Source organism: Polypterus senegalus, chromosome 1 (assembly GCF_016835505.1).
Source record: "Polypterus senegalus isolate Bchr_013 chromosome 1, ASM1683550v1, whole genome shotgun sequence".
NCBI classification, from domain to species: domain Eukaryota; kingdom Metazoa; phylum Chordata; class Cladistia; order Polypteriformes; family Polypteridae; genus Polypterus; species Polypterus senegalus.
The window spans coordinates 134,687,992-134,713,761 of NC_053154.1; the positions used below are offsets into that span (position 1 = coordinate 134,687,992).

Here is a 25,770-nt window from a genome sequence, read left to right on the forward strand (position 1 = left end):
AAATACAAGTTTCAAGCAGAGTTTACACTGATCTTCATTATTCTAGCAAAATACAAACACAAATTAAAAGTAGCTACAATGCATTTCAACAAGTATTCAAGCTTCTTCTCTTTTGCAGTGAGTTTTGAATGCTTTTTTTTAATACTCTGCTGCTGAATCTTTCAAAACCAACAATGAGGAACAAGTGTTATTCATAATAGTGTATTGAATTTGGCTAAAGTTGAATTATTATTTTTCCACTGTTTATGACAAGTTGAGGCCTATGTGTACAGTATTCTATTCACTGATGCTTCTAAGCAAGGTCCAAGTGATAATTCTAAGACTAATGTTTAGAGCTTAACAATGTGTTTCATATTTCAATTTACAAAGACTGAGTTTCACTTTAAAACTGAATTCATTTTCTGTTGATCAATCAAAAACACCAAATTAAATCTGTGGTTAATATTTCATAGCAAAAAGTGAGAACTTCTAAGGGCTCATTTGTACTTCACATTCAGAACACGTATGCGCATGCATAATGGCTGCTACGCATTCCCAGCATCCATTTGACACATCCTCAGAAATTAACGTGACGTGTGCACGAGTTGCAGTACCAGCAAAAAGTAGAGGGCGCTATGCAATAAAAGTAGAAATGTGTGATCTCTGTTTACTATCTACATGTGACATAAAGCCGCTATGTGAATCTTCTGGTGTTGATGTGCATGCTTTGATGTTTGATGAATCGTTCGATGTGGTGAAGCAAAATTCCGACATACAAATGCATTTGGGGTGCTTTTACATTCAAGTGTTGCATATTCCCCAATGTAATGACACGATACATTTTAAAAGTCTCACATACTATCTTCTGTGCTATCTTTATTTTTTTTTTTTGCACCTTCACAACATATTGTGTATTTGAGCATATTTAAATGAAAGAGCAAAAAATTAAGGGCATTAAATACCTAGCAGTAAAAATCACAAGTAATCATAAAGCTCTTTATCAACAAAATTTCGCCGTCTGCATGGAAAAAATTAAACAAGACTTGAACAGATGGTCATCTTCATCTCACTCTAGCTGGAAGAATTAACACTGTTAAGATGAACATTCTTCCTAAGCTCTTTTTTTATTTCAAAACATTCCAACATACACCAATACATCATTTTTTAGGCAATTAGATTCAACAATAACCTCATTTATTTGGAACTCAAAACATCCACGTATACAAAGAGCGACCCTATAAAGACAAAAAGGCAGAAGGTGGCATGGCTCTACCCAACTTCCAGTTTTATTACTGGGCTGCAAACATACAAGCTATAAAAACCTGGACAAATACTGTAGATGAACATACACAGGCTTGGTCCGCAATAGAAGTAAAATCCTGCAGTACTTCTTTATATTCCCTGCTCTGTGCCCCAATAAATGCAAGTTATCGGCAATACAGTATACTAATAACCCAATTGTGCTTCACTCACTCAGAATATGGAACCAATGTAGAAAGCATTTTAAGATAGAAAAGCTTTTATCTGTGGCACCTCTGCAAGAGAACCACCTCTTTCAACCTTCGCAAACATATGCAGTTTTTAATATCTGGAAAAAATTTGGGATTAACTTGCTTAGAGATCTTTATATAGACAACGTCTTTGCATCCTATGAACAATTACATTCCAAATTTAACATTCCAGCTACACATTTCTTGCACTATCTTCAAATTAGGAACTGTTTTAAACAGAACCTTCCCGATTTTCCTCATCTTGCACCCTCATCCATGCTGGAAAAAATATTGCTCAATTTCAAGGACTCAGACACCATCTATGCAATATATAAAATTATTTTACAGTCCCACCCTTTCAAAGATCCAAGAGGACACGGGGGGAAAAATCTCTCTCAATTAATATATTAGAAAAGGAGTGGGAAATAGCAATGCAGAGAATTCACTCGAACTCCATATGCGCAAAGCATACAATTATTCAACTCAAAATTATATATCAAGCACATCTGTCTCGCCTAAAACTCTCCAAAATGTTCCCAGGGCAAGATCCAACCTGCGAACGCTGCAATCAAGTCCCAGCCTCACTGGGTCACATGTTTTGGGCCTGCACCAAATTAACATCATTCTGGACTAAAATTTTTTATTACCTTTCAGACAGCCTTGGTTTCACAATCCTTCCTAACCCTTTAACAGCTGTGTTTGGGGTTCTTCCAGATGGGTTTAAATGGAGAAGGACAAACTGTGATTGCATTCACTACACATTTGGCACGCAGACTTATTTTGCTAAACTGGAAAATCCTAACTCTCCTCTTTTAAGTCAGTGGGAAACCGATGTTTTATACTATTTGAAATTGGAAAAAATCAAATACTCAGAGGATCTGTACAGTTTTTTTTTTTCAAAAAATGGCAAGATCTAATCAGTAATATTTTAGAATAAGCTCTTAAAGCACAGAGGAAGCAATTATTTCTGTATTTTTTTTCTTCTCAATTTATCTCTATTGGCTTATCAAACTCTTGATATGTTTACAAGCCTTGTTTTACTTCGTTGCCATGCTCTCTCTCTCAGGGGTGGGGGTCGACTTGTTCTCAATCCTACTTTTTATAAAAATTGATTATTTGTATGGAATTATTGCAATAAAATTAAAAAAAATTAAGGGCATGGTTAAAAGGTCTATTTTGTGAATAAAGTGGAAATTTTGGCTTTAATCTCGAAATGTCCACTTTAATCTCGTAGTTTACTTTAATTACAAAGTAGACCATCGTAAACGTCATGACCCAGTTGTAAATCACTATGTGCTTCTGGGGCTTCCTCCTGAACTAACAGCAGCAATCGGCACACAGAACACAATAAATGTATGATATTCCAGCTCTGTACATTTAAAATCCTTAGATTTATACTTGATATCACTTTCATGATGAAATGCATTTAACTATGTACAGTACATATTACAGATAAATCATTAACTTGTTTAAATAATGAATACTGATAAAAATTGTATGTGTTGTGGCAGCATGGTGGTAGAACATTAGCGCTGCTGCCGCGCAGGGAGTCATGTCCCTTGTGTTCCCTGCCTGGAGTTTGCATGTTTTCCTGGTGTGTTTCCACAGTGTGTACCGGTTTCCTTCCAAAGAAATAAAGTTTTGGGGATTTGGTGATGCTAAAATGACACTAGTATATGTATATGCTTGTGTTCACCTTGCGATGAGCTGATGCCCTGTCCAAGGATTTTGTTTATTTCTCGCGCCTGATGCTTGCTGGAATGGGTACATCCCTGGATTGATGGATGTAATCCTTAAACATCCTTTTCAGAGACATTGTGGGAAGGTGTGCTCGGAATTTAATGGCTGTGTCAGGCAATTCGCAACACAGCGAAGCCGAACATTTTCTCACTGTGATGATATCTTGCACTGCTACCTGGTGGAATCCAGATTTACATAAAGTATGTGCGCAAGTATAAACAGTAAAATGCTTGCGTACCAGTAACATCCACCGGAGCATACGTTGCGTGAAGTATAAATTGCGGCGCTTCTTGTGTGATTTTGGGCTATACAAAAATAAATTGTATAAACCTGGCCTAAGAGGGTGAATACTTCTATAGGCACTGCAGGCACATTTTTCTGTCCAAAAATATATAGTAATATTATCCAATGAAATATAGACGATTTCATTGATGGTACAGTTTAACTGACATAAACCTAGTACCTTGGATTGGAACATGGCACCCGCTGAGTGTTGACATTGTCACATAGTTGTTCCCCTCCATGATATATGCCGGTTCGCACATATATCTACAAAAAAAGACAGACAGACAAAGGGGATTGGAATGGCATTAGCTTTGATTTTCATTATGTGAAATGGAGAATGCTATTATTTTCATAAATACTTTTTTACATTCTAAACAACCATTTTTAATGTAATACAATTAAAACGACATAATCTATGAATACATGCTGCTCTACACATTTTTAAATAACAATTTAGAAAGAAAAATGTACCTTGTCAATATCCCGAATGTTGACATTAACATAAGTTGCACACAAAATCTTTATCTTTAAGGTGTCAGTAACAGACCACAAGGATTTACTAGAGGCTTCTCCATTCATATAAGGTGTGGCAGTTGAAATTCGCCGTGCATACGAAGGCATGGTAAAATTGTCTGTTGGCAACTGTGAATACAAACTCTCCTTGGCCATTAGCATTAGATTTGGCATGCGTCCCAGCATTATACAGCTTCTTACATACTGAAAAGGTGAAAGAAAAAAACAAACAAACATCAATACAACACTATTCGTGCAATTTATTAATATGCAATAAATATTTCATAGAGCAAACTTCACAGTAATCTATCAAATTGTTTTTCAACAAAATGGAAATATTAAATATGAATGTTATTCTGAATTGTATAAGTTCATGAGTTTCATTAAGAACTCAAACTACATTTAAGCTGAATAAATCACATATGCAGTACAAATGTAAACACACACTAGAATTACCAGAGTCTACGAAAAAACTCGTAGATCCGTCCCACCTTAAATCGCTTCTTAAAACCGTTCTCACCTCTCCGCCAGCCTCCTTTGTCCTGTAAATGTGCTGATAAAAACAAACTGCAAGCACCTGGCTATTCCATCCTCCCACTGACTTGGAACGTGCACAAACTTCTCCCAGCTCATGCCTCGATTGATTATCTGAGAGTGAAGTGGAGTTTTAGAGCGGAAATAATAGATTGTTATTTGGAACACACGCATTTCATATGTGTTTCGTTTCTACAGTAATCTGTGTAAACACATTGTTAAAACAGAAATGTTTTATTATTTTAGTAATAAATGTTACAAAATGGAGGCATAAACTATAAAATGTGTGAAGCCTGAAGGCCAAAGATCAAATAAACACTTTCATAAAAGGTTCATGAATGTTACAACAGCTTCTGTGGTGTACTGGTAAGATTTCGTCACTTACAGCACAGCAGACTTGCTGTACTTCAAGAGATCCGAGTTTGATTCCCCGCTGGGTAGATTTTTTTTTTTTTTAAACCTTCGCTGTTCTGCCTGCCTGAACTCCCTGTCTATCAATATAGTAATAACAGTAATTTTATTATTATATAGGAGCTTCCCTGTCTGCCTATCATATAGTGCCTTTCCTTCCTATCGATCTATATATCTATCCCCTTAGCAGTTTTTTTATATATCTATTATACAGTACCTTCCCTGTTTATTTATATATCTAGTGCCTTCTCTGCCTGTCTGTCTCATTGCATATAGCGCTGAACTTACTGCTCTGTACTATTCTGTCCTCTGCATGTCCTGGAGTACAAAAGAAACACCACCATACAGCAACATGTGCGAACTGGCAAGATCGGGGAAAAAAACACGCGGTCACCGATTACAAGCCACAAGATGAATGAAAGAGACAATATATGTGAAAACATCATCACACTAATGCAATATTATTTGAAAATGAACAGCATCAGATTGGGTTTGAATATGCGCCCGATCTGACGCTGTTCATTTTCAAATAATATTGCATGTACTGTGCGTTGAAACTGCAGCACCGAATAAGCTGACGCTTTCTGTAACAGCGTCAGCGTGTATTCAAACCCGATCTGACGCTGTTCGTTTTCAAATAATAGAATGATAGATATATTGCATGTACTGTACTCTTTTAGAATAAAAACATACATCTGATTTCTGTCAGTCTGTAAGAGCCAGTGTAAATGCATGATAATTGTAAAGGTTAGCTTTTTTTTTTTATAATTCAGTTCCATTCTCTCAGTCGCATTCACGATCCCCCCTCCCCATCTGACACTGCTGTTTTCACATAAAGACGCGCTATAGCTCGAATGAATTTATTTGGAGACGCGCTATAGCTTGAATGTTATTTATTTAGAGACGCGCTATAGCTTGAATGTTATTTATGTAGGGAAGAAAGTACAGTGTCAGTTACTCATTCAGTGTAATAGGAACCATAGCATAGAGAGGTGTATACACTGCAACAAGTACACATGTCGTAAATGTAGGAAGGGTGTGTGTGAACTGTTAATATTTGAATGTGATGATTTTATATAGCACGGATCGGAAATCAGCAGTTCTTAGCATTGCCCCACACAAGCTGTCGTATCAACCGCCTTCTGTAACTTGCTTTCTTTTTTCTTTGGTTATAGTCTTGAATAAAAGTGCACTTGTTTTGTTATACTTGTACACCAAAATAAATTCCTGTGTTTGAGCGACACGGGCATGCTCAAAAAACAGACGTGTAATGCAACGAAAAGTGCACGCAGGCACTTCAGTTCACAAGCATTGGTACGAGAATGCAGTAACAAGTACACTGCAGAGCTATAGTGCATCTTTATGTGAAAACAGCAGTGTTAGATGTAGGGAAGGATCCTGAACATGACTGAGAGAATGAAAAGTGAATAAAAAAAAAAAAAAAACAAAGCTAACCTTTGCAAGTATTATAAATTACACTGGCTGTTACACACTGAAATCAAATGTATGTTGTTATTCTAAAATAGTAAGAATAAGAGCAGTTTAATTCTCAAAACTGAGTCGTGCGGGATCGAACTCATGACCTTTTGATTAACAGTCAGCAGCTGATACCATTACGCTACCATGGCAGTTGTAGTAAGTGTGTGTCAAGGCGGCTTTTTTTCTGCAGTTATATTTTTGAATAAAAGCATACTTGTTCTATTTGTACCTTTTGTGAAAGTGTTTGCCTACATTTTGTCATTTACTACTACAATATGAAAAACGTTTCTGTTTTAAAAATGTGTTTACACGGATTACTGTAGAAACGGAACACACGTGAAATAAGTATATTCCAAATAATGATCTATTATTTCCACTCTAAAACTTCAAAATTATCTTCACTCCCAGATAATCAATCAAGGCATGAGCACGTTCTAAGTCGGTGGGTGGATGGAATAGCCGGCTACTTGCAGCTTTTCTTTATCAGCACATTTAGATTACAAAAGATGCTGGCGGAGAGGTGAGAACGGTTTTAAGAAGCGATTTAAGGTGGAACGGATCTATGTGTTTTTTCGTAGGCTCTGGTAATTTTAGTGTTAAAATAATCTCTGTGTCAGAGATGATACAGCTTAAAAAAAGAACCACTGAACCATTAAGAATTGTGTATTCTGTGAAAAAATAAGTGCATTAGGCAGCTTAGGCAGGTATTTGCTATATAAAAAGTAAGATGTGTACTACAAAAACTGCAAACGCTTGTAAAAGCAAAAGCTGAAATCTATATGACAAGTTTAGAAGTGCAAGGTTGTTGCAATAAGAAATCTCTTTTCAGAGAACAATTTAAACCCTGAGATTTACAAAACTAAAAAACGCAATAGTTAAACATAAAAATGGTGAGTTTACTGAAAAAATTACAATACATATGCTGTTAAGGAAAAAGGTTTTTGGATCTTCAGCTGTAACATCCTGTACAAATTTTTAGTGGATTTTATGTGAAAGTTTACACAAATGTTAACTTATTCTTAACAAACCATTTAGGTAGTAAACTGTAATAAATCCATCTTTGAAGAGAGATATTTTTAGAAAACATTGTATCAAAAACCAGATAGATACAGCTGTGCAAAAACATGTATTGCTGTTTTGATCCAAAAAGTATGACAGTGCTACTGATTTTTGAACTGAAACAGTCTGCTATAGTGGAAGATAAATTTAAGAATTTTTGGCCTTGTTTCAGACTTATTTCCAGTTAACTTAAGTTTAAATATAAAAACTACAGATTACAAATGTAAAGGCCTCATATAAACCCTATACAAGCCATCTGAATAATATATTAAGAGTCATAGGATACACTCAGAATCTAATTTATGATATTAAAATATATGGAACATGATTTTTAGAAAAACTACTTACTGAAATTATTTTCAATTTTCTATGTTCAATATTTTCCTGCCATTATGGAGAAAAGTGTACTACACTGTAACAATGGTTTATACACTTTATAATGACTGCCCAAATGATGTCTTGTTTAAAGCTTATAAAATGGAAAGGGGCATAAATATTCAAGACAATCATTTTTCCTCAAAAGAGTAGATATGCAGGTTACAATTTAATTTGCACAAGCTGTTTAAGTGCCCATTATCCTGATCTATTGTTGGCTAGGCACATAAAAGTACGAAAATGTTTTAACATTTATTGTATTAAATGCAGTAAACAAAATAAAAAATGAACATTTACAAAACTGCTGACATTATGTTTGTAGTTCATCAGCAAGCATTAACTAAATCTCCATTCAACCAAGAGGAAGAACAATTATGAATATAAGATTTTTGCTCAATTACTATAATTCTAATTAAAAGCATGCTTTATACATTACAATGTTATTACCTTGTATTGACTTAGTGGGTATTTCTCCAGCAAATACTCATCACAGCCACACACCTTCAGAATATACTTTCCCTGGTATTCCTGTACACACATTTTCAGCTGCTCAGGAGAGAGCAGCATGCTTCTTGTTTTTTTTCTGATAGCTTCAGCTATTACCTGCTCTGGTACACAGTCATGATTTATTTTTAGTGTGTACTTCTGTTTATCGTTATTTGGGGAAACTATCACCCAGATTACAACAATTATTTGCCCTGTAAAAACAGAAAGGTCCTTTTCATTTAAATTGAATAAAATCTCAGTAAATTAAGTAATTCAATTTAAATTATATACTTTATTAAGATATCATACAAATATTTCTAAAATATTTTTTACAAGAAATAAAAATGTTACATAAAAAGTTATGACAAAGGTAGAATTATAATTACAAGTATCTTCATACTCATTCATTTGAACCATCGTACAAGTTTATAATACACAGTAAAAAGTTATTATTCCCTTACACAGTAACTACAGGCAAGTGAAACATTTAAAATAAATAATAGTTTTTGAGGAAAAATGTCATTTTAGACATGCAGTTTTGATTGATTTCATTAAACCATAAATAGATGTCAACATAGCAGCAGCTCTCCAAAGCTTTAGAGCTCCATATTTAAACTACAGCCAGGATGCTACATGAGTGCGGTCTGCACATCTGTCCATTGCTTTTTTTTTTTTTTTTTTAACTCCCCAGATACTCTAGTTTTGTTTTTACAGAAGATATTTGCTTTGGGTGACTCTAAATTGACCCAGTGTAAGACAATGGAGGTGTCTCAAGTGAGTGTGCCTTGGGGTGACCTCTATAGGTATGGTTTCTATCTTGCAGCCAGTGTTGTCAGGACAAGCATCAATCACACACTACGCTAAACTGGAATAAGTAGGCTTAAAATATTGGTTTACAGAGACTTTGAAACTTTATGCATTTGATTTTATCAGGAATGCCACTAATTTTGCAGGTTACAAATTGACACAATATGACCTCACTCCCTTACACATTTACAATGGATATATAAAGTCTACACACCCCTGTCAAAATCACAGATAAAGTGTAATAAAAAATAAAACCAAGATAAATCCTGTAAGATTTTGCAAAATTTAGCAAATTTGCAATCTATACAAAGAAGGTGGAAACAAATCAGAAACTGTTTAGTGAAAAAAGTCATACAAAAACCTGGTTGCATTAGTGTGCATACCCCTTAAAGTAATTCTTAGTTGAAGCACCTTTTCATTTTATTACAGCACTGTCTTTTTGGATAAGAGCCAATCAATTTTACACATCTGGACTTGGCAATTGTTGCCCATTCCTCTTTGCAGAAACTTTCCAGATTTCTGTGCACAGATCTCTTCAGATCCTTTCAATTGAATTACAATCTGGGCTCTGGCTTGGCCATTCCAGAACAATGACCCACCTTTGGTGAAGCCAATGCTTTGTTGATTTTGTTATATGCTTTGGGCTATTGTCATGCTTAAAGGTGAAGTACCTCTTCATCTTTAGCTTCCAAGCAAATGCTTAAAGGTTTTGTGCCAAAATAGACTGATACTTGGAGCTATTCATGATTCCATCCACCCTGACTAAAGTCCCAGTTCCAGCTGAAGAAAAGCAGCCCAAAAACTGGGGGTATGGTGTTTTTTTGATGATGTGCCTTGTTATTTTTGTACAGTTGTTTTGGTGATGTGCTGTGTTATTTTTGTACCAAATGTACCTTTTGGAATTATGGCCAAAAAGTTCAACCTTGGTCTAATCAGACCACATTTTTTCATATGTATGTGGGAGACTGGTTATACCTTTTTGCAAAATTAGCCAGACTTGGATGTTTTTCATTGTGAGAAAAAGCTTTAGTCTTTCAACCCTACCGTACAACACAGACATATGAAGAGTATGACTGATTGTCATTACATATAGGGAACAACCAGTACTTGCCAGGAAATCTTGGAGTTTCTTTAAAGTTGCTGTAGGTCTCTTGGTGGCATCCCTGACCAGTTTTCCCCTTGGCTTCTCATCAAACTTGAAGGAATATCTCAATCTTAGTAGAGTCATTGTGGGAATTGGTGATCCTCTACCCATCTTGGCTTCTGAGAGACACTGCCACTCTGAGAAGCTCTTTTTATACCCAATCATGTTGCCAATTGACCTAATTAGTGTTTATTGGTCTTCTAGCTCTTCGTTATGCTCAAATTTACTTTTTCCAGCCTCTTATTGCTACTTGTCCTAACTTTTTTGGGATTTGTTGACACCATGAAATTTTGAATCAACATATTTTTCCTTTAAAATGATACATTTACTCGGAATAAACGTTTGATCTGTCATCTACGATCTATTACAAATAAAATATTGACATTTGCCATCTCCACATCATTGCATTCAGTTTTTATTCACAATTTGTTTCATGTCCCAACTTTTTTGGAATCCGGTTTGTACATTTTTCCCATAAACTAACCTTGAGGTGTTAAGGACAGACCTTACTAGTGTACTAGTAAGTCTAGAATCACAAGGGGAGTTGGGTTACTAACAGAGAACTGGCCTGAAGTCAACAAGAAAAAGCAAGAGGCAAGTAGGAGATGTCTAATAGTATAAGGGGTGAGGAACTGGGGAAACCCACTCCATTTAATAGCCATTTTCTTCTTCTTTTGGTTCCTCCTGTTAGGGGTTTATCATCTTAAAAATCTGAAATAACAAGTCCCTTTAAAGTACCTGGTGGTTGTAGCTTTTCCTTTAATAGTCTATGATCTTGTCTGTTTTTTCTTTTCCTCTTATTTTGATGAAATAAAACACATTCTTCTGACTCGACTTTGCATCAGTTTTGTAGAGATGATAGAAGATGGTCCCCTCTTCTAACACATTTGTACATACAACATTTGTAACCATTTGAGTGCCCAACTTAATGCTCTGGAAACACCACTTACTTAGTCACAAAAACCCATCACTCATTTAATCACAAAACAAGGGATCAACTCCAGTTACAAAAACTGGTAATATCTATAGAAACTATAAAGATGATTTACTATGGATTTCAAAAAGTATGTTTATCAGATGACTTCCAACAGAATGGAAGAAGAAAGAGGGTGTACAGTACAGAAGAGAAATTAATACGACACTTACCTTTGTCAAGTTTACTGGAAATGTGCTTTGGAAGTTCAGGAGAGGATTCAACATTTGGAGGATATACATATAATGCTCGACTATGAGGTCCATTTGCATCTCTGAGGTCCACTGCTTCCTTACAAACGTTTAGTATATTTCTTCTGAAATCTTGTACTTCTGGATCTTTTACAAGATCAAACTCACAAACAGGCATACCAATGGCAAAACCTATAAAGAAATAGTAGTCAAAGAACAAAACACATATTTAGATCACTCTATCTGAGAATCTCTAAATTTCTCTTTTTTAGTTGGTCTTCAAGTATGGAAAAGTTGTAATATAAACAATGGATGTTTCCTAAATATTCTATACTTTTCATAATATTATGTCATTTTCTAAAATGATAGTACATCTGAATGCTATGGTTTTCATATACTTGTTGTTTTTTTTGCCCTAAAATTGGCATTGAATTTCTCCAGACATCCTGTGCGATACTGTCGTATTTTGCAAATCAGTTTTTCCATATATATAGATATATATATTTTTAAAATGCAAAGTTGACTAATAATGAAAACACTATTTCCTGTTTAATTAAAAGAAGATAAACTTTGGCAGGAAGGTAGTTAGGTCCATAAATATTTGGACAGAGACAACTTTTTTCTAATTTTGGTTCTGTACATTACCATAATGAATTTTAAATGAAACAAATCAGATGCAGTTGAGGTGCAAACTTTAAGCTTTAATTCAGTGGGTTGAATAAAAAGATTGCATAAAAATGTAAGGCAACTAAAGCATTTTTTTTAACACAATCCCTTCATTTCAGGGGCTCAAAAGTAATTGGACAATTGACTCAGAGGCTATTTCATGGGCAGGTGTGGGCAAGTCCGTCATTACGGTATTATCAATTAAGCAGATAAAAGGCCTGGAGTCAACTTGAGGTGTGGTGCTTGCATGAGGAAGATTTTGCTGTGAACAGACAACATGTGGTCAAAGGAGCTCTCCATGCAGGTGTAAGAAGCCATCCTTAAGCTGCGAAAACAGAAAAAATCCATCCGAGAAATGGCTACAATATTACGAATGGCAAAATCTACAGTTTGGTACATCCTGAGAAAGAAAGCAAGCACTGGTGAACTCAGCAACGCAAAAAGACCTGGACGTCCACGAAAGACAACAGTGGTGGATGATTGCAGAATCATTTCCATGGTGAAGAGAAACCCCTTCACAACAGCCAACCAAGTGAACAACACTCTCCAGGGGGTAGGCGTATCGATATCCAAGTCTACCATAAAGAGAAGACTGCATGAAAGTAAATACAGAGGGTGCACTGCAAGGTGCAAGCCACTCATAAGCCTCAGAAGTAGAAAGGCTAGATTGGACTTTGGTAAAGAACATCTAAAAAAGCCAGCACAGTTCTGGAAAAAACATTCTTTAGAGAGATGAAACCAAGATCAACCTCTACCAGAATGATGGCAAGAAAAAAGTATAGAGAAGGCGTGGAAACAGCTCATTATCCAAAGCATACCACATCATCTGTAAAACACAGTGGAGGCAGTGTGATGGATTGGGTGTGCATGGCTGCCAGTGGCACTGGGACACTATTGTTTATTGATGATGCGACACAGGACAGTAGCAGCCGAATGAATTCTGAGGTGTTCAGAGACATACTGTCTGCACAAATACAGCTAAATGCAGTCAATTGATTGGGCGGCGTTTCATGATACAGATGGACAATGACCCAAAACAAACAGCCAAAGCAACCCAGGAGTTTATTAAAGCAAAGAAGTGGAAAATTCTTGAATGGCCAAGTCAGTCACCTGATCTCAACCCAATTGAGCATGCATTTCACTTGTTGAAGACTAAACTTCGGACAGAAAGGCCCACAAACAAACGGCAACTGGAAGCCGCTGCAGTAAAGGCCTGGCAGAGCATTAAAAAGGAGGAAACCCAGCATCTGGTGATGTCCATGAGTTCAAAACTTCAGGCTGTCATTGCCAGCAAAGGGCTTTCAACCAAGTATTAGAAATGAACATTTTATTTCCAGTTATTTAATTTGTCCAATTACTTTTGAGCCCCTGAAATAAAGGGATTGTGTTAAAAAAATGCTTTAGTTGCCTCACATTTTATGCAATCTTTTTTTTCAACCCACTGAATTAAAGCTGAAAGTCTGCACTTCAACTGCATCTGAGTTGTTTCATTTAAAATTCATTGAGGTAATGTACAGAACCAAAATTAGAAAAAAAGTTGTCTCTGTCCAAATAGTTATGGACCTAACTGTACATCTAGGCGAGTGAGCATCTGCTAAAACAGAACATTTCAATTTATCAAAAATTTAGGTGTAAAAATCAAGCGGTCCAAATATTACTTTATTATTTTGGATTGTACACAAAATGTTAGCCATGAGGGGCAAATGACACAGATTATAAGAACTGTCACAATGCAAGTACCCAGCATTGAACAGTCCTTTATGGGATTCCTTCTAGCAGCATAGACAACAGAAGAAAATTTGCCTCCTCTTTCTCTGGACTGACTTGAGGAGCTAAATATGATGACTGCAGAGGGCAATCCTATGACAATGGTGCCAACATAAAGGCAAAGGACAAAGATGTATTGGTCAGACTGCTGCAAAAAATCCCTGAGCTTTCCTTTGAGTCACGTGCTGTCCACACCCTGAATTTAGTGGTAGCAGATGCAGCCAGAAGCTCAAAAGATGCAACTGCTTTCTTTAGACACCTAGAAAAGCTTTAAAGCTTCTTTTCAGCTGCACCTCAAAGGTGGACATTTTTGATGAAACATGTAAATACCACAATACATATTTGCATTGTCCTAGTTGGGCTCCCACAGGAAAACTTTACATTTTTTTACAGGGGAAAAAAAAGAAAGAAAAAGAAAAGTAACATATGACGGACATATAGGTAAGAGCAGTGAGGGCTGCAAATAAAAAATGAAAGTTGCAAAGAAAACTGCAGCATTTACTCTGTAAGTGATATAAAAGGCCCTGTAGGCCACAGAGAAGTAAAAATAAGGAACTGCAAATGTGTAAACAAATCACAGTAAAAATTACAGAAATGTCTGCAAAGAAAGACGTTTTCTTAGTTTGCACCATTCTTCATTGACAAGAAGAGTATATTATGTTTTTGTATTTCTAGAAAGTATACAGATGTATTTTCAGTTTGAAAAATGAGGATAACCTTCTCATTATGCGTTTTTTTTCCCCATCAGAATATTCAAATGTTATTTATAATGGAGTATTTAAATTAAATTGTGAATCATAAATTTTTTATTTTTTTATCTAGCATTTCCAAATACTGTACCACAGATAGAAATTTTGAACTTAACATTGCTCCTGTCTGTTATACACAGCCACTTTAAGAAAATATCTGGGTAATTAACTAGGAAAACCAACCTAACGTCTTAATGAATACCATACACTGCTGTGTACTGCTGTCGCTTCAAACTCTGTAGAATTGCTAGCAGTGGTTCAGAATGAAAGCTCTATTATGAAATTCTTAGAACACTAATTTTAAAATGAGAGCATTAATTAAAGACAACATTTCTTTGACCATCATTTTTATTGCCCTTTCACACATTAATGCAACTTTTCTATGTTCGGTTGTTACTTATAGCACCTATATAATGGATTTGTGTAACCCAAATTGGATATTGGAATTGTGGAAATTACAATTAACCATAATTAAGCTCATTTTATTTCTTTATTCTGTGTGTGTCCCTTGACGTCACTTGGCAATTACTTTATTATTATTATATATATATATATATATATATATATATATATAAAACCAGGAAGACCTCCAAAAAGCGCTGAAGAAAACATGCATTATATAATTGAGAAGGCAGCGAAACAATAAGAAGCGAGTGACATATACAACCATATTCATGAGTTCTGCTACTTCGGAAACAAAGCACGATGTAAACCTAAACTTTAAATTAAGTTCATAGACAGGCTGCCGCTGGCGTTTGTAAACTGCCACTAAATATTCACGGGTGAAGGACTGTGCTTATGCAGAGGAAGATGAGATGGTCAGGGTGGTGTTTGGCACAAACTCAGCGAAACTGCAAAAGAAAGTTTTAAGTGCTGGGACTTCGGTAACATTAAATACAGCCATGGACATAGCACGAGATGGCACCAGCACAGCTGGGAAACTTCGATGCATGTACACCGAGCGGCTCACGTGAACTGACGCAGTGCACAGACAAAAATCAACAGTTCCAAAGAGAGCTGAACAAAAACACAATTACACAATTGAAAAGGCAGCAAAAAAAATGAAGCGTCTGATACATACAAGCATACTCATAAATGCATCTACTGCGGAAACAAAGCACACGGTGGAAAAAGTCAATGTCGCGCTAAAGGAAGACAGTGTAAAAAACCCGTGCATGCAGTGTGTCGGGTCTCAGATAAAGAAGAAGACGAGCTGTTTATTGATGCAGTGAGAAACGAATCGATGAATGAAACCTGTCATCTTTACAACGATTGACAAACACGGAATGTAACTTGAACACAACACATCCTACAAATACGAACCTGATTGAAAGAAATAATGATAATCGAGTCCTTGATCACAGCAACACTCACAAAACAATTACTGTATATTGACAATCATGTTACGTTATTTTTAAAATGTTCCCTTTTCTTTTTCATAGCTTCTTTAACACACTACGTCTCCGCTGTGAAAATATATATATACCCCGATCTACATACTCTCAAATAGATAAGCCACACACCGTGGCGCAATTGTAGAGGCTTCGTCTCTATCGCCTACATCCGAGGTTTGATTCCCGAGAGGGATGTACTGAGTATGTACGCGTGCTTCCCGATTCATTTTACCCTCGCATCTCCTTGGTTTGAGACGTATAAAAAATATGCGGTTAACGCAGAATCATGTTACGTTATTTTTAAAATCTTTCCTATTCTTAGCACAAGCACAGCTGAGAAGCTTCGATGCATGTACTCCATAACAAAAAATAACGCATTTAATCACACTTTCAATTCCAAGCAAAAGGGAACTTTTGTCAATGCATGATTTCCTGGTACATCGATTACACTGATGCACACATCACAGCTACAAAAATGTTACACTCGAAATGAAGCGTTCCTACGATTGATCGGAGGAAAATTTAATTTCAAAAAACTACCCGAGCGAAGCCTTGATAAAAGCATGGTTTTATGCACAGTGAAAAGCAAGCAAAATTAGATGCATTACAGAAAGCGGACTTTGTGGCTCTTACTGGGGATTATTGGACTTCCGTGACCGTTAGTAATTCTAATTACATCTAATTACAAAATGTTCAATGATCACACTGTTTTAGCCTAATGCACAAAATAATTTTGGCTAAGGTTACTCAGAGTTTAAAGATTAAGTTGGTCAAATTACCTTTTATGTTTCTGACTTATTTTTTTAAGAAGAAAAACTGCACTTTATGTTGAAATTTTGGTTATTATTATTTAAAGACAATACCATTTTGAAAATGTACTTAAAGTACTTAATCTACCACTTTATTTTTAAGTCTGCCCAATTTTAACCAGGGATGATATTTTTGTTCCCGTTTTGAATTCAAATGCAGTTTAAAAGCATTTCTTTTTTCAGAAATTAAAACAGCTTGAGTTTACAATATTCATGTCCACGTCTATTATTTGATTATGTCGCCCACTAAAACCCTTTTAAATTAAAAAAAAACATTTGCGATTTGGGGCAAATTTACGTGTGCGATTACATACGATTAATCAAGATTAATTATTACACAGCCTCTAATTAATTGGATTAATTTTTTTAATCGAGTTTTTAATCGAGTATATATTCATATATATATATATATATATATACACATACACACACACACATACATACACATATATATATATATATATATATATATATATATACATATATATATATATATATATATATATATATATATATATATATATATATATATACATATATATATATATATATACACACACATATATATATATATATATATACATACATATATACATACATATATATATATATATATACATACATACATATATACATACATACATACATATATACACATATATATATATATATATACATACACATATATATATATACACATATATATATATATATATACAGTGGTGTGAAAACTATTTGCCCCTTCCTGATTTCTTATTCTTTTGCATGTTTGTCACACAAAATGTTTCTGATCATCAAACACATTTAACCATTAGTCAAATATAACACAAGTAAACACAAAATGCAGTTTTTAAATGATGGTTTTTATTATTTAGGGAGAAACAAAATCCAAACCTACATGGCCCTGTGTGAAAAAGTAATTGCCCCTTGTTAAAAATAACCTAACTGTGGTGTATCACACCTGAGTTCAATTTCTGTAGCCACCCCAGGCCTGATTACTGCCACACCTGTTTCAATCAAGAAATCACTTAAATAGGAGCTGCCTGACACAGAGAAGTAGACCAAAAGCACCTCAAAAGCTAGACATCATGCCAAGATCCAAAGAAATTCAGGAACAAATGAGAACAGAAGTAATTGAGATCTATCAGTCTGGTAAAGGTTATAAAGCCATTTCTAAAGCTTTGGGACTCCAGCGAACCACAGTGAGAGCCATTATCCACAAATGGCAAAAACATGGAACAGTGGTGAACCTTCCCAGGAGTGGCCGGCCGACCAAAATTACCCCAAGAGCGCAGAGACGACTCATCCGAGAGGTCACAAAGACCCCAGGACAATGTCTAAAGAACTGCAGGCCTCACTTGCCTCAATTAAGGTCAGTGTTCACGACTCCACCATAAGAAAGAGACTGGGCAAAACGGCCTGCATGGCAGATTTCCAAGACACAAACCACTGTTAAGCAAAAGAACATTAGGGCTCGTCTCAATTTTGCTAAGAAACATCTCAATGATTGCCAAGACTTTTGGGAAAATACCTTGTGGACTGATGAGACAAAAGTTGAACTTTTGGAAGGCAAATGTCCCGTTACATCTGGCGTAAAAGGAACACAGCATTTCAGAAAAAGAACATCATACCAACAGTAAAATATGGTGGTGGTAGTGTGATGGTCTGGGGTTGTTTTGCTGCTTCAGGACCTGGAAGGCTTGCTGTGATAGATGGAACCATGAATTCTACTGTCTACCAAAAATCCTGAAGGAGAATGTCCGGCCATCTGTTCATCAACTCAAGCTGAAGCGATCTTGGGTGTTGCAACAGGACAATGACCCAAAACACACCAGCAAATCCACCTCTGAATGGCTGAAGAAAAACAAAATGAAGACTTTGGAGTGGCCTAGTCAAAGTCCTGACCTGAATCCAATTGAGATGCTATGGCATGACCTTAAAAAGGCGGTTCATGCTAGAAAACCCTCAAATAAAGCTGAATTACAACAATTCTGCAAAGATGAGTGGGCCAAAATTCCTCCAGAGCGCTGTAAAAGACTCATTGCAAGTTATCGCAAATGCTTGATTGCAGTTATTGCTGCTAAGGATGGCCCAACCAGTTATTAGGTCGGGGCAATTACTTTTCACACAGGGCCATGTAGGTTTGGATTTTTTTTCTCCTAAATAATAAAAACCATCATTTGAAAATTGCATTTTGCGTTTACTTGTGTTATATTTGACTAATGGTTAAATGTGTTTGATGATCACAAACATTTTGTGTAATAAACATGCAAAAGAATAAGAAATCAGGAAGGGGGCAAATAGTTTTTCACACCACTGTACATTCCAAATTTAACATTCCAGCTACACATTTCTTACACTATCTTCAAATCAGGAACTTTGTTAAACAGAACCTTCCAGATTTTCCTCATCTTGCACCCTCATCCACGCTGGAAAAATATTGCTCAATCTCAAGGAATTAGATTCCATCTCGACAATATATAAAATCATTTTACAATCCCTTCCTTTCAAAGATCCAAAAGGACACTGGGAAAAAGATCTCTCAATTAATATATCAGAAAAGGAGTGGAAAGTAGCAATGCAGAGAATTCACTCGAGCTCCATATGCGCAAAGCATACAATTATACAACTCAAAATTACATATCGAGCACATCTGTCTCGACTAAAACTCTCCAAAATGCTTTGTATGGATTGTAATAAAATTAATAAAAAATAAAAAAATAAAAAAATAAACACAGGTCTGTGAAACAATGACCTACAAGAGGTAAATCAAACCTGTTAAAATCTCAGCACCAGCTACTAGGTCAAGAGATCTGGGGCCTCATGTATAACAGAGTGCATAGGATTCACATTAAAACATGGTGAATGGAAAAAACTAGAAATGTGCATATACACAAAAAATTCAGTTGCATAAAACAGTGCATAAGCAAAGTTCCATGCACTGTCCCTTTATAAATTCCAATCAATGTGAACTTTAACACACAAGCACGTGGCTACAGCTCCACCCCGACTGCTCCCTAAACTTTATATGTTTCTAAAGGCAAACCAATATAAATAGACGCTTCTGTTCAGTTCAGTGTTAACAATAAACACTGAACTGTGTTGGGGGGGGAGGAGGGGGGGATGTCAGAGAGGGTGAGAGAGAGAGAAAAGCAAACAATCAAGCACCACGCAGGAGGCATATCTTATATCATTGAGGAGTTTTAATTAATATGTAATATGTGCTCCGATTGGGTAGCTTCTAAGCCATCTGCCAATAGCGTCCCTTGTATGAAATCAACTGGGCAAACAAACTGAGGAAGCATGTACCATAAATTAAAAGACCCATTGTCCGCAGAAATCCACGATATATATTTAGATATGCTTACATATAAAATCCGCGATAAAATGAAGCCACGAAAGTCGAAGCGCGATATAGCGAGGGATTACTGTACTTTGTCGATGCACCTTTGGCAGCAATTACAGCCTCAAGTCTTTTTGAATATGATGCCACAAGCGTGGCACACCTATCCTTGGCCACTTTTGCCCATTCCTCTTTGAAGCACCTCTCAAGCTCCATCAGGTTGGATGGGAAGCGTCAACGCACAGCCATTTTAAGATCTCTCCAGAGATATTCAATCGGATTCAAGTCTGGGCTCTGGCTGGGACACTCAAGAACATTCACAGAGTTGTCCTGAAGCCACTCCTTTGATATCTTGGCTGTGTGCTTAGGGTCGCTTGTCCTGCTGAAAGATGAACAGTCGCCCCAGTCTGAGGTCAAGAGCGCTCTGGAGCAGGTTTTCATCCAGGATGTCTCAGTACATTGCTGCAGTCATCTTTCCCTTTATCCTGACTAGTCTCCCAGGTCCTTCCGCTGAAAAACATCCCCACAGCATGATGCTGCCACCACCGTGCTTCACTGCAGGGATGGTATTGGCCTGGTGATGAGCAGTGCCTGGTTTCCTCCAAACGTGACGCCTGGCATTCACACCAAAGAGTTCAATCTTTGTCTTATCAGACCAGAGAATTTTGTTTCTCATGGTCTGAAAGTCCTTCAGGTGCCTTTTGGCAAACTCCAGGCGGGCTGCCATGTGCCTGTTACTAAAGAGTGGCTTCCATCTAGCCACTCTACCATACAGGCCTGATTGGTGGATTGCTGCCGAGATGGTTGTCCTTCTGGAAGGTTCTCCTCTCTCCACAGAGGACCTCTGGAGCTCTGACAGAGTGACCATCGGGTTCTTGGTCACCTCCCTGACTAAGGCCCTTCTCCCCTGATCACTCAGTTTAGATGGCCGGCCAACTCTAGGAAGAGTCCTGGTGGTTTCGAACTTCATCTGTTTATGGATGATGGAGACCACTGTGCTCATTGTAACCTTCCCCAGATTTGTGCCTCGAGACAATACTGTCTCGGAGGTCTACAGACAATTCCTTTGACTTCATGCTTGGTTTGTGCTCTGACATGAGCTGTCAACTGTGGGAACTTGTATAGACAGGTGGGTGCCTTTCCAAATCATGTCCAATCAACTGAATTTACCACAGGTGGACTCCAATTAAGCTGCAAAAACATCTCAAGGATGATCAGGGGAAACAGGATGTACCAGAGCTCAATTTTGAGCTTCATGGCAAAGGCTGTGAATACTTATGGACATGTGCTTTCTCAATTTTTTTATTTTTAATATATTTGCAAAAATCTCAAGTAAACTTTTTTCACGTTGTCATTATGGGGTGTTGTGTGTAGAATTCTGAGGAAAAATGAATTTAATCCATTTTGGAATAAGGCTGTAATATAACAAAATGTGGAAAAAGTGATGCGCTGTGAATACTTTCTGGATGCACTGAACATATGAGGCTCCTGGAACTTCAGGGGGTCCATCCAGGCTTCACTGTTGACACTTGTTTGACTAGAAAAAAAAGACGCGACCTTTTTCTGGAGAGCATATGGCACCCTGCAATAAATTATTTTTTTATCAATGTATATTATTTGCCTGAGAAGTTCATTTCTTGTACAACTTTGACTAAACTTTGGTACTTAGCTATACTACACCAGCAATCTATAAGAATTTGCTATACAGTAATCCCTTGCTATATTGCGCATCGACTTTTGCAGCTTCACTATCGCGGATTTTATATGTAAGCATTTCTAAATGTATAGCGCAGATTTTGCAGAGCTTCGCGGATATCTGCGGACAATGGGTCTTTTTATCTCTGGTACATGCTTCCTCAGTTAGTTTGCCCAGTTGATTTCATACAAGGGATGCTATTGGCAGATGGCTGAGAAGCTACCCAATCAGAGCACGCGGTTAAGTTCTTGGGTGCCGATTGGCTCAGCAACGCAGAGCAGCATTCAATCCCGCTTTGCGTTAGCCAGCATCTCGTCTCACTCATTCAGCATCAATGTGTTTCGCTGTGTAAAGAGTTAACTTTTGTGCTCTTTTGTGTTTATCTTTGTGCGCATTCAAGCCCTTTGTTACGTCTCCAAAACGATCTGTTCCTGCTACTACTTCTGGGGCCGTGCCCAAGCGGCAATTGAAAGTGCATAATGATTGCCAAAAAGGTAAAAGTTTTGGATATGTTGAAGGAAGGGAACAGCTATGCCGTTGCGCTACACAGTAGCCCGAAGTCTCCTTTAGAAGAGATGTAACGCTCTCCTTTGTCGTGCAGTAACATTTATGTCATCATTATCAGACAAGTCATCGTGTCATTGTTGGCGAGTACCCATAACTAAATTTCTACATACTTAGTAAATGTACGTACGTTTAGTGTAACTGTACACACATTTCATACAATTTTTCTTGCATTGTAGATATTTATTGTTGGGGGCCTGTATATCGTAATGGCTGTAAGATATGCAATATCAGTTTTATTTATAAATAAACTAGCAAAATAACCGCGCTTCGCAGCGGAGAAGTAGTGTGTTAAAGAAGCAATGAAAAGAAAAGGAAACATTTTGAAAATAACGTAATCTGATTGTCAATGTAATTGTTTTGTCACTGTTGTGAGTGATGAGTGTTGTTGTCATATATATATATATATTTACACACACATAAACATATACATATATATATATATATATATATATATACATATATATATATATATATATATATATACATATCTATACATATACACATATATACATACATATATATCTGCATATATACACACACATATATACACACATATACACACAAATACATACATACACACACATATATACACATAAATACATATATATACACACACACATACACACACACATATATAAACATATATATACATATACATACATATCTACATATATACACACACAGCTATTTCAGATCAGTGCAATACGCTGTTTGTTAAAACGGTTGACTCAGCTCTTACGTGCAATAACAAATCAAATCATTCAGTTGTCTTTGCTCATATGTCATTTTAGAGCTGGACGCCTGGCATCTTTTTGGCCACAGGTTCGTTTCTGTTTGCTGTGAGGTTCTGTGTTGTGGAGATTCTCAGGATGGATTGCAGGTGCTCATCAGTGAGGCGACTCCTGTGTGCTGTTTTGTTAGTCTTTATCACTGAGAAGAGCTTCTCACACAGATATGTGCTACCAAACATGCACAAGATTCGAGCCGCATGTAGACGGACTTTTTTTGTTCATCAAAGTCACCAAAGCGCCGTGCAAACTCAGTGCGCAGCGCTCAGTTTATCAGCAAAGTGCGATTTGGGAACACCGTAGTGACGACTTGGTTTAACAGTACTTGGCAACAGGGAAAGTGGGGCAAGGTGAACTGGTGCATTTGTGTCTCCCATAAAAGCAGCTTCACTTGAAATCACTTTGTGATTGTGCACGGGTTAAAACGCCCGCTGAAGTGTCAGATTCTTATTTAATTATGCTGTTTTCTGTATCTTCTAAATTGCATTCAGGTTACCCTGATGCAAGGCAGCTGAAGCGCTGCATTATGGGATCTGTAGTTTATTGTGTTACCAGCGCTTCATATACCCGGGTTTAATAACAATAATACAGTATATAAAATGATCTCGGGGCGGATATAATTACGCGCCGGGCGGATGTGGCCCCCGCCCTTGAGTTTGACACATATGGACTAAATAGAACTTGAAAAGATATGTTTTTTCAAATGTGATCGCAATTCAGATAGAGTTGACGCCAAGACTACAGCCTGCATGCCTCAATGAGTCATCCTCCCCTCGCTCTTACTTTTTTACCGTTCATCTAATGAATACACTGAGTATGGCTTTACCAAAACAATCATTGATGGCGAATAAAGTATCCATTATTCGAGTATGTAGAGCGGGATATATATATATATACATATATATATACCCGCGTATCATCAGCGGAGAAGTAGTGTGTTAAAAAGGTAGAAAAGAAAAGGGAACATTTTAAAAATAACGTAACATGACTGTCAATATACAGTATTTGTTTTGTGAGTGTTACTGAGTGTTGCTGTCATCAAGGATTTGATTATCATTATTTCTTTCAATCAGGTTCGTATTTGTAGGATGTGTTGTGTTCAAGTTACATTCCGTGTTTGTCAATCGTTGTAAAGATGACAGGTTTCATTCATCGATTCATTTCTTACTGCATCAATAAACAGCTCGTCTTCTTCTTTATCTGAGACCTGACACACTGCAAGCACGGGTTTTTTACACTGTCTTCCTTTAGCGGGACATTGACTTTTTCCACCGTGTGCTTTGTTTCGCAGTAGCTGGATTTATGAATATGCTTATCAGACGCTTCATATTTTTGCTGCCTTTTCAATTGTGTAATTCGGTTTTGTTCAGCTCTTTGGAACTGTTGCCTTTTATCTGTGCACTGCGTCAGTTCGCGTGAGCCGCTCGGTGTACATGCATCGAAGGTTCCCAGCTGTGCTGGTGCCATCTCGTGCTATGTCCGTGGCTGTATTTAATGTTACCTTAGTCCTGGCACTTAAAACTTTCTCTCGCAGTTTCGCTGAGTTTGTGTCAAACACCACCCTGACCATCTCATCTTCCTCTCCATAAGCACAGTCCTTCACCTGTGAATATTTACCCGTGGCAGTTTGCTATTGGATTGCCGCTGACGGACGGCCTTATATGGGCAGGCACTAAATTACAAACGCCAGCGGCAGCCTGTCTATGAACTTAAAGTGTAGGTTTACATCGTGCTTTGTTTCCGAAGTAGCAGAACTCATGAATATGGTTGTATATGTCACTCGCTCGCTTCTTATTGTTTCGCTGCCTTCTCAATTATATAATGCATGTTTTCTTAAGCGCTTTTTTGAGCTCATCCTGGTTTTCTATGTACTGCGTGATTACGTGGGAGGCGTGATGATGTCACACGAAACTCCGCCCCACGGCGTTGAAGCTCATCTCCATTACAGTAAATGGAGAAAAACTGCTTCCAGTTATGACCATTACGCGTAGAATTTCGATATAAAACCTGCCCAACTTTTGTAAGGAAGCTGTAAGGAATGAACCTGCTAAATTTCAGCCTTCCACCCACACGGGAAGTTGGAGAATTAGTGATGAGTCAGTGAGTGAGTGAGTGAGTGAGTGAGTGAGGGCTTTGCCTTTTATTAATATAGATATAAACAAATAACCATATAAACATATGATTTTTACTTTGCGGATTTTCACCTTTTGCGGGGGATTCTGGAATGCAACCCCCTCAATCGAGGAGGGAACACTGTATAGACAGAAGCTGCTTTTTTTGTTTATTTACCAGAATTTAATTTATGAATTAGGCCTCTCTGGTGTGATCTTGGAAAATACACTTGACAATCAAATTCTCCCAAGTTCAAAACTGAATGATCTAAAAAAATTAATAAATTATAAAAAAAATTATTTTAGAAATGTTAGATTAAATATACACAATATTGCTTGAATTTGTTTTACTGAATGAATTATATTTGAAAATGCAACTTAGAGGTAGCAATAAGATATTCACATCTTGATTTT

At 36.9% G+C, this 25,770-nt stretch overlaps 1 protein-coding gene across 1 annotated transcript in view; it reads right to left on the reverse strand.

The window, feature by feature from the left end:
* The window catches only part of pik3ca (phosphatidylinositol-4,5-bisphosphate 3-kinase, catalytic subunit alpha), a 93,368-nt gene that overhangs the window by 31,996 nt on the left and 35,602 nt on the right, over positions 1-25,770 (reverse strand). Inside the window, exons 3-6 of the mRNA XM_039758728.1 lie at positions 11,449-11,658; positions 8,313-8,563; positions 3,966-4,211; positions 3,673-3,758 (exon numbers count right to left, since the gene is read on the reverse strand). Coding sequence (XP_039614662.1) covers positions 3,673-3,758; positions 3,966-4,211; positions 8,313-8,563; positions 11,449-11,658 — 793 coding nt within the window. The remainder of the gene's footprint in view (positions 1-3,672; positions 3,759-3,965; positions 4,212-8,312; positions 8,564-11,448; positions 11,659-25,770) is intronic.